This window comes from Loxodonta africana, chromosome 20 (assembly GCF_030014295.1).
Source record: "Loxodonta africana isolate mLoxAfr1 chromosome 20, mLoxAfr1.hap2, whole genome shotgun sequence".
NCBI lineage: Eukaryota > Metazoa > Chordata > Mammalia > Proboscidea > Elephantidae > Loxodonta > Loxodonta africana.
In genome coordinates this window covers 52127102-52137684 of record NC_087361.1, presented here as the reverse complement: position 1 = coordinate 52137684, position 10583 = coordinate 52127102, and the positions used below count along the sequence as shown (strand labels likewise).

Here is a 10583-nt window from a genome sequence, read left to right as displayed (position 1 = left end):
TGGGTTTGGTATTTGGTGTTAGAAATATCTGCTATGAAGAAATGAGCTTTATTATTATTGTGATCGTCTATGTCTTCTAATTAAATCTTCTGCAGAATGATTGGGTTAGGGAGCTTTACTCCCTCTTGTCCTTTGATCTCTAATAACTCTTCCTGACACAAACACCAATGTTAACAGTGAAGAGTACATGTTTTCCCAAGTGACAGGCTCTCCCTATAGTTTGGTAGTAAGTTCTGCAGGGCTCTTAGTGGGATTGTTAAACACTAAGTAAAAGGACACCGTATAAACTTTTTTATTTTAAAAACAATGTCCTATCTCCCTAACCAAGCTTTGTCACCTCATTTTAATAACAGGGGAGGGGAAAGTTAGACAGATTTTTTTTTTTTTTTTAATATCCCACCACCGTTGATTTTAAATGGGCCATAATTCAGACAAGATCAACAGGAATGGGTGTCTTTGCCTTAATCTTTTAAAAATTAAGAGTCTAGGATTGATGGTAATATATTCTGCAACTTCTCAAAGGAACAACTTTAGTTCCTTAGTAGGATGGAACCATCTGCAGACTAAACTATAAAGTTGAAAAAAATGTACCTTTAATCCACACCTGGCTTTGCCCCACCAACCTAACCTGTCAAGGCCTCTCTTCTCCCATCAAATTTCTTTTCTGGTGATAGGGATAGAAAATAACAGTATTGTCATAGATTGAATTATGTCCCTCAAAATATGCATGTATCAACTTGGTTAGGCCATGATTCCCAGTATTGTGTGTATATCCTCCATCTTGTGATTGTAATTTTATGTTGAGAGGATTAGGGTGAGATTGTAACACCACCCTTACTTAGGTCACCTCCCTGATCCAAGGTAAAGGGTGTTTCCCTGGGGTGTGGCCTTCACCACCTTTTATCTCTCAAGAGATAAAAGGAAAGGGAAGTAAGCAGAAAGTTGAGGACCTCATACCACCAAGAAAGCAGCCCAGGAGCTGAGCGCGTCCTTTGGACATGGGGTCCCTGTGCCTGAGAAGCTCCTCTGCCAGGGGAAGATTAAGGACAACAACCTTCCTCCAGAACCGACAGAGACAGAAAGCCTTCCCTTGGAGCCGATGCCTTGAATTTGGACTTGTAACCTACTAGTCTATGGGAGAATAAATTCCTCTTTGTTAAAGCCATCCATTCGTGGTATTTCTCTTATAGCAGCACTAGGTGACTGAGACAAATACATATCACTCGTCCTCAGGGCATTTGCACTTTAATATGAGAATTTTAATGGGAATTCTTCTACAGAATGGAATATAACTCTAAAGTTAAAAAGCCTGATAGTATGGTGAGTAGTGTGGGGGCCTGGAAATCAGGGAGCAGGAGGCTCCTTTCTGCAACACCCCTAAATTACCACAGCACTTTGAAAATCACCCACTCTGACTTCATGTGAATGTGGCTGACCTGTGACAAGTATCACTCTATGTTTTATGTAATATGATAGAGATCCGAATGTACCAGTCCTGTCTCTTTTGCCAACCTCACCCATACCCCGACATAAAAGTTCCCACGTTGAAGGCTTCCTCCTTCGCTAGACGAAAAGAAATATATTCCAGGAATTTTTCACAGTGGCTATAAACCTGTCATGCTTTTAAACCAGAAACAATGAAGGGATAATTGAAACAGATGGCCAACCTCAGAGAGAATGCGTCCATTGGGAATATGGCTGTTGGATAAATTTGTGAGATGCTTCTTCTATGATGAACTGACTGTTTAAGAAAGATCAGTTGCTCTTTGAGAAGATCTGTGTGTATACATATACATTTTTTCAAGTGACTTGAAATAAATCACTTTCAATGTCATTCCTGTCCATTTAAGCCACAACAACAAAGATTGGTACTAAAATATATTCAGATATAAAAAAAATTCTGAACACACTCTGGGCCTTGCCCTGGCTGACTCCTCGGGGCCTGCACTCTTTCCCATCGTTGCAGATTGGCAATGTCAGCTCAGCCTCAACACAAACCTGAAGACTTAGCTTTTGCTCTCAGGATGGTAGCTCTGGAAACGTGTATCCAGGGGAATTTAAAAGGAAACTTAAAGAGAACAAGAGCAGTTAAGGCTTAAACCGGTTACAGAAAGGCTGGGAATTACCTTCCTTAGAGACCACCTTTAAACAGAGACGGGATCCCATCTGTCTGGAATGTGTTCGGCGTTGTGCAGCCTGAAGGCAGAAGGAGAGCTTCAGTCAACATCTCCTGAGTGCCCACTGTGTATACTGCTGCGATGACTGCTGCAACTGCTACCGTCAGAATCGTTCTTGAGCTCTTCAAAGCACTTTGATGTGTATTACAGCAAAGTCCTCCTGCTTCGCTTCACTGCTCACGCTCTATGGAGAAGGTAATGGTGCTAATCTGGACACTATTATTCTGGTGGTGTTTAAGCAAGCAACCGATGTCCTATCATGTGGTTTTCAAGAGCCATTTTCTCACCCCAAATCCATACTCCTAATTAAGCTAGCCACAATCTAACTCCAAAGCATTTTGCTCTTCTTTTAAACTTGATTTTGAGTGCTGACGATTACTTTAGGACAGGGTGTGAGGGACACTGACAAAGACCACAATCATTAGCCCTCTTTTTTTTTTTTTTTTTTTCCTAACATAAGGAGTCCCTGGGTGGGTACAAAAGGTAAGTGCTCAGCCACTAACCAAAAAGGTTGACAGTTTGAATTCACCCAGAGGTGTCTTGGAAGAAAGTCCTGGCAATCTACTTCTGAAAGATCACAGCTGTCAAAATCCCTGTGGAGCACAGTTATACTCTGAAATGCATGCGGTGGCCATGAGTGAGAATCAACTCAAAGGCAACTTGGTTTTTTTTGCTTGTTTGTTTGTTTGCTTGTTTTGTTTTATGGTTTTCTAACATAAACCATGCCATAGAACATTAGACATATGTGGGAGGGTGGAATGTTTCCATGGAAATAACACGAGGATAGAAGTAAGGAGGACGGAGTTCAATTCTTGGTTCTGCCAGTAACCATTAGTTCCACTCATAATTCCAGGTCAGAAACTTCTTCAATTCTAAAATGAATGGACTAAAGAATTCCTAAGATCCTATCTGTTCTAAAATGCCACATTTTTCCATGTGCTTCCACCATGAATGACTTTAAAGTTGGGCAAACAGAAAGAGCCGTGGCATATTGCTTTCCTATTGCACTGAAGAAATGTTAATGAAAATTCTCAGTGCCCCAGAAGAAACTGAGTAAAATGACCTCACCATCTCTTTTTCTCTTCCTTTGTATTGATTAACATAGGAATCCAGTATTGAGCGAGTTGCTCCCTAACGAAATTTAAAGTTTAATACCATTACCAGAAGGTAGAGCACAAATAAGATCAGTAAAATTCCCGCAAATTGCCTGAGCCCAGAGGAATATTATAGGGCCTTTGGGTTATAGAAAACCTACTCTTAAGTTGATCTTAATGTGTGTGTTACCACGGATCAACCGCTGTAGCCAACTTCCCCACATTTTAGAGCTTACGCGTAAAAGTTCATTTCTTGCTCTTTTCATAGTCCGATGTGTGCTGGCAGAGAGACTCTGCTTCACGCAGTCATTCTGGGGCTGGGGTTGCTTCTACTTGGTGACTTTTTGGTTATTGTTGTTAGCTATCATCAAGTTGGCCCCAACTCATGGTGACCCTATGCACAAAGGAAAGAAACACTGCCCAGTCCAATATCATCCCCATGGTTGGTTATGGATTAGACTGTTGTGCTTTCATTGGCTGATTTTTGGAAGTAGATCACCACGCCTTTCTTCCTAGTCTACCTTAGTTTGGAAGCTCGGCTGAAACCTGGGCAGCATCATAGCAACACTCAAGCCTCCACTGACAGACAAGTGGTAGCTGCACATGAGGGGCGCTGGTCAGGAATCGAACCCATGTCTCCTGCATGAAGTGCATGAATTTAGCAATGCCATCTTCCCTAATGACTTGACATTCTTTCGTTGCAACTGCATATTAGAGGACAAGGGAGAAAGAGAGAATAAAGGATCCTGTTGAGAGAAGTCATGTGCCAACACTGGAAGTGCTCCCATTTGATTGGCTAGAGATCAGTCACATGACCACTCTGAACTGTAAGGGCGTCTGGGAAATGCTTAGCTCTTCACCTAGGAAGAAGACAAACCAGCACTGGTGATCCTTCAGCCCAGCTCCGTCACAACATGAAACAACCAACACCTTAGAAAAGGTAGAACCGAAACAATGAAACACCCTGACAAAGGAAGAATGCACCAGCAGGCAAAGGTATGAGGCAGAATACCTAGTTTGGCTTTTCTTTATATAAAGGAATAGACAGTCTGGGCCAGAGCTAATCTCAAAATGTCAACTGCCCCTTTTCCAATTAGTTAGAGACTTCAGAAGATACTATTGAACTTTGCTGTCCTTTGCTAGACAATTTGTGGGTTGAGGCTTTCACAACAATCACGGAGTCCCTGCGTGGTGCAAACAGTTGATGTGCTCAGCTGCTAACCAAAAGACACCTTGAAAGAAAGGGCTGGTGATCTACTTCCAAAAAATCTGCCACTGAGACCCTATGGAGCACCGTTCTTCTCTGACACACATGAGGTTGCCTGGAGTAGGAGTCGACATGATGGCAGCTGGTTTTTGGTTTTAGTCACCTCCAAGACTATTTAATACTTCCAGAAGTGATTCCCGATGGAAGGTCTAAGAAACAGGAAGGAATGAAGAACAAAGAGAATGCTTAATATGGGTAAACCTACGGCTATTGGCAATTAAAACAAGACATATGTTTTGTGGGTTAAAAATATGATAAAATATACAACAATCATAGCATATACGTCAGTAGAGAGAAAATAGGGTTCAAGTGCTCTAAGGTCGTTCCATATCCACAAAGAGCATAAAGTGGTCTTATGAATTTTTTTGCTTTCTAATGCTTTGAACAGTTCATCTATGATTTATATACCCTTCAGAATGTATGATATATTTAATTTTTTTTTTTTAAAGTACTTCTTGATGCTTTCTCCAGTCCTTGGGTGACTGATATCCAATGGCCTTCCCCACAGGCTCTCCTTACCGGGATAAGATTACCATCGCTATCCTTCAGCTACAAGAAGAGGGGAAACTGCATATGATGAAAGAAAAGTGGTGGCGAGGCAATGGCTGTCCCGAGGAAGACAGCAAAGAGGCCAGTGCTCTGGGCGTGGAAAACATTGGGGGCATCTTCATTGTCCTGGCCGCTGGACTGGTCCTTTCTGTCTTTGTAGCCATTGGAGAATTTATATACAAATCAAGGAAGAACAATGACATCGAACAGGTGAGTCATCCCCTTCTAGGACTGGGTAGTTGGTGTTGGTGTTATCTGTCTTAAGTTTGCGGTTTCTAGGGATATTTGCCCATATTTCTTAACAGTTGATTGAATTAGGTGCCCAGAGAGCCATTTCCGAGTTAGAAGCAAAGAGCAGTTGAATCCCTGCCAGGTGCTGCTGGTACTGCAGACCCATCATTTATTGATGAGAAGAAGGAAGCACCTTATACACTCAATCCAATTAGCGCTACTTGGAATGATTGGGCAGAAACCTGGAAACCCTAGATAGACCAAGGAAGAAATAAACGCAAAATTGGAAAAGATGTAAAAAGAACGTTTGAGAGAAATGATGCCATCTCTGAAGTGTAGCTGTCAAGCACATATACTTACGCAAAATCAATTAGATAAAGACATTAAAGTCATATTTTGAACTGGCACGTTTATCTCATTCAAAATATGGTTTGTAAGAGGACAAATCACCTGAAGCTTGTTTTTTATTTTATTTTATTTTTGGCCAGGAATATGATAAATGATACAAAAAGACAATAAAGTATATTTACATACTTTATTTTTCAAAATTGTCTTTAAGACTATAGAATGGCTTCAACATCAGCTACTGTATTGTTGACTATGGCTTTCTATTTTTGAAGAAAATTACATCAGGAGCTTAAATGCATTTGAAAAAGATGCTTCTGGTGTGAGATCATTCTTCCTAAGCATACTGTGATAAACACAGCACAAAGCTCACAGCCATTGGCATGCATTAGACCACCCTTGCAATTTAAAGATAGTGTTAGAATATCGAGACCATAAACTGTTAGTAACAGCGCCGGCTTCACGGGCATGCAACCTGGGCTGACTTACAGGGTCCCATATTTAGTTTAATGCCTTACTATCGCTGTCTTGAAATTCTTAACATTTTCGAACAAGCGGCACCATATTTTCCTTTTGCACTGAACCGGCAAATTATGTAGCCACTTGTGACTAACAATAATCTGACACGAGTCTCGCTTCCTTTGAGTGGATACGTTCCTCAAACACCCAAAACTGGTTTCCCATCATAAAAAAATCTTCCCTAGAATGACAAGGAAGCTGTGAGAACGCTGAGTGTCCCTTTCCTAGACCCTGTGAGAGAAACCCTATTCAATCAGAAGAGAGAATGGGCTGATCTGCTTTGTTTTAACTTTCAATTTTCCCTTGAGATGTCTTGTTGTATGCAACTAATTTGAAAAAATAAATGCTTGTATATGTTACGCTTTAATGTGCTTCTCATAATTGCCAGCTTCATTTGATTTGAATTTTCATTTAAACATTCATTTTTACTCCTGATTTATTCATTTGTCTGTATTTTTTTTTTTTCTCATTTCTTTTGCATGCAAGGCTTTTTGTTTCTTTTATGGACTACAGTGTAAGCAAACCCAACCAACCAGCTCCACCTCTGGAACCACTTTATCTACGGATTTAGAATGTGGCAAATTATTTCGAGAGGAGAGAGGGATTCGAACACAGTCCTCAGTTCATACTGTGTGATCAGTTTAAAAAACAGAAACAAAAAACGGTGTGCCTGGTGGAACTTCTTCCTGCTGTTGGGTGTTATTGATGATATTTGTACCTACTAAGCATAAATGACCATAATTTCCAACACCTTTAGAATGTAGACTCACGTACTCTAGACGTTGAATCCAATACACTGCAAACATGTGCATTTGTCCAAAGGGGGCCATACGAGGAGCATATAAAAAAAAAAAAAATAGGCTCCTGCATACATGTATTTACTGCTACTCGGTGAAGAGAACCATCAGCCCCAAGAGTGACCTTAGTTCTATCTTCCTGCATTAAAAAATTAGCAACTCCTTCCTCCTGAAAAAGGAGATCCAGACTCTAACCAGTGCAAAGCACGACAACAAAATGCTAATTTTGTGGAGTTCTTTTCGTCTCTGTGAATCCTTTTTTTTTTTTTGTTCCCCTCCTCTTTCTTTCTCCCTGTCTCATACATTTTCAAACTACCGCCAGCCATGTCTTTCCAATAAGCATATAACTTTGTAACAATGCAACTTTTACATTCACATTGATTCCACCATTTAAAATGTATTATTTAGACAAAGACTCAAAGTTGTCTTTGATTTTAAAAATTCAAAAAGAAAAAAAAAACATGACCCAGAGAAAGAAAACTACACTTGAAACCTTTGCTGTCACAGAAAAGCCTTCGCTAAGTCGGACATTACTCACCAAAGGCACAACACAGTCAAGAGTGGTCCCTGGGTGGAAATTCATTAACATCAGGCTCTCAAATTACTTTTACTTGTAGAGCTTAACAGTCTTCTCTAAGTTCAGCTAGATAATATGCTCAGAGTCTCTAAGGAACTGTGATTTTTCTTTTTCAAGCTATATATTATTTCCTTTAAGCTTGAAGCAAAGCCCTGAGCTGAGAACTAATTCACTGCATTGTCTCATGCGCCCTCATTTGTTACATTGAAGAACATCTTTCATGAGATGTTATTTCATTTTCCTTCCCACTCACCCAGGACAGAAGGCTGGTTGTGGAGGAGTCTTTCCTGTGCATTGCCACCTTGACGCTCATTTCTCTGGCTCCTCCGCCATTATTAATTCCTTCCAAGTGTACCATGGGCAAAGGACAAAGGAGGAAACAGAGAGAAGGATTTCCATACACATTAGTTATAGACCTCTGTGGATTTATTTTCCACCTGCATTCAAAGTGCTGTACGTAATCCCCATTCTAACTCAGCCTGGTGACATGGAGAGCCCACAGTATACTTAATTTGTAGTGATGGAGGACGTCTGCTGGTCCCTGTTTCCTCTGCCCAGTGAGTGGGGGAACTGAAGATGCCTTTCATCTTTCTTCAATATGGGATCAGTCGGTCTTTGTTCTCCTTAATGGGATTACCCTTTGACACATGAAATGATCCCCCAAAAGGCATTCCTCAGAAGTAGAGATAAGCCATCTGTGCAATCCTGTAGCATTTTGTCTTCTCTTTCCTTAGCTTTAAACAGGTTCTAACTTGTGAATCACAGGCCTCCCCAATCAACTCTATGTTTCCCCAGTAAAGCAGGTTCAGGAAAGTTGATTCTTGCCCCAGTGGTTTCTCAGCCTTGCTTTCTGCTTTAAATAAATGCACTGTTAAGAAAATATCTATAAGTGACACTAACATTTATTTACTGCTATTGAAGTAAAAGCAACATACCATTTGCTCTAGATCAGCGTTCACATTTTCCTAGTCAGTGAATCACGTTGGGTAAATATTACATTATTCTTAGGTTTGTATTTCATTGATTCAATACACAGAACTTACAAATTGCATGAGTTTATTTTCCCATGGGCCATTTAATACACCAAAAATGCTACCTAAGTTTTCAAGAGTGATTGATGATGTATAGACGATTTTGTATTAACAGTAACACAAAACTTGCCTTTCTACAGAGACCATCCTTCAAAAGTGTAATTCAGAGATTTGGAGAAAGAAATAATCCGTTCCAAAAAATAACATTTGTGTACTACTTTAAACAGTATACTACCTCATTCTGTTATTTTTACGGGTTTCAAAATGTTTTCCCATACAGCACTGCATTAAATCCTTTCAGCAAGTTTATTTCAGTTTTGTTAACAAACAAAAGGATATGAAAGATTCAGTGACCTGGAGTCATAGACTTTAGAATAAGAATTTTCTAAATCAGCCAAAATTGGGTTTAAATTCTAGTATAGCCACATGCTGAATGACTGTAGGCAAGTTACTGAATTTCTCAGAGTCTCGGTTTCTTAACATGTTAATACTGAGGCAAAATTTCTAGATTGTAAGTTTGTTTTGAGTGAGTGTTTTTCAAAATGGTTTCCATTGGCAAGCGTTATCAAATAAGATTTCCATAGTTAAACAAGCCCTGGAGCAGCAGCTCGGTGTGTTTGACAGGTTCTCACACACTGAGAATTTCCAACAAGATGGAAAAACATCCAAAATTCCCCAAACCTATTAGATCACAGAATCTTTTTCCCCCAAAGCATCTTGGCAGAGCAGAGTTCCACAGATCATTGTCCAGGGAAGACTGTTATAAGATTGTGTGTTTTATCCAATAGTAGTGTGCAAAACATACTCTGCCTGGCACGTAGAAGGCATTCATTCAATAAACAACGGTATTTATTATCACTATTACTTGGGGTAAATTTTTAACTTCTCTAAGCCTCAATTTCCTCATTTACAAAACGAAGATAACATTACTGACTTTACACCATTGGTGTCAGAATGAGATGAAATTAAATAATGGCACGTATAATATGATCATTTATAAAAAGCCCTGTTGATAAATACTGGTTAACAAATGTTGGTTCCTTCTAGGTAAATTAAATGTGTTCCTCCCCGGGTGATGTGGGCAGTAAGAAAAACTTATCAGGCATCTTAAAACAAAGCCTGGTTTGGAAAAAGTTTTTCCTATTCAGGGGCTCAAACTTTAAAACCAATTTTCCATATGCAAGTGTTAAAAATCAATGCCAAGGTCATTGGGCCCAAGCTGGCAATATATGAGAATCAAAAGCAGAATTTCTAGACTCTACCTTTACAAATTCAAACTTAATTAGTCTGGAGTGGGGTCAGGACAGCAGTAGTGTTTTGGGGATCCCCAGTGGATTTTAATGTGCAATAAGGTTGAAAACCACTGACTTAGACCAAAATGTTGTGCATATATTTGGCACTCAATAAATCTTTGCTGTTTATTGACTGATTAATTCTTAAAGGTAGGACCACTAATCCCAAGCAACATATATAATACATTTTTAGCACCCTTTTCCAGGGAGAATTCAAGAAGAAACTGTGCATACCTTTAAGACAGAAATTTCATGACATTCTGTGCATAATCTTCATATTTAGTTGTAAAATATAAAAATCATCAAGGAGGTAGCTTACTACTCTCTCTGTGCCCATTTCCTCCCTTGAGGAATTTCCATTAAATCCAGACACCTAGGTTCTTTATACTCTCTCTTCTTTTATACATGGTCTTAGACAACCCGTTCTTACTATCATGTAAATGACTGCTAAGATCACAGTGATCCCCACTCTCCACCCAGGGGTCACTGAATTTTAAATGAGATTTATTTAAAAAGGCTTGAGTAAGACTGGAAAAACTTTTAAGCTCTCTATTTTTAACCCATTAGTTCTTAGACTTAGGTGCACATCAAAATCTATCTCCAGACTTCCCTACTCAGTAGATAGTTTAGAAATCTGTATTTTTAATAAAGTCTGAAAAGGAATCCTTAAAATGTGTTATAACTCTAGTTTTCATAAAAATTAG

General features: G+C 39.5%; 1 protein-coding gene across 9 annotated transcripts in view; it reads left to right on the top strand.

Moving 5' to 3' along the window:
- Positions 1–10583, top strand: part of GRIK1 (glutamate ionotropic receptor kainate type subunit 1) — a 476634-nt gene that overhangs the window by 451926 nt on the left and 14125 nt on the right. For 6 of the 9 annotated variants that reach the window (XM_023548472.2, XM_023548471.2, XM_003410315.4 and 3 more), the window contains one exon: positions 5047–5297. In XM_023548472.2, the coding sequence (XP_023404240.1) occupies positions 5047–5297 (251 nt within the window). Of the gene's footprint in view, positions 1–5046; positions 5298–6668; positions 6958–10583 lie in introns of those variants that run through there. The other 3 variants (XM_064273155.1, XM_064273154.1, XM_003410316.4) reach the window with 1 other exon arrangement.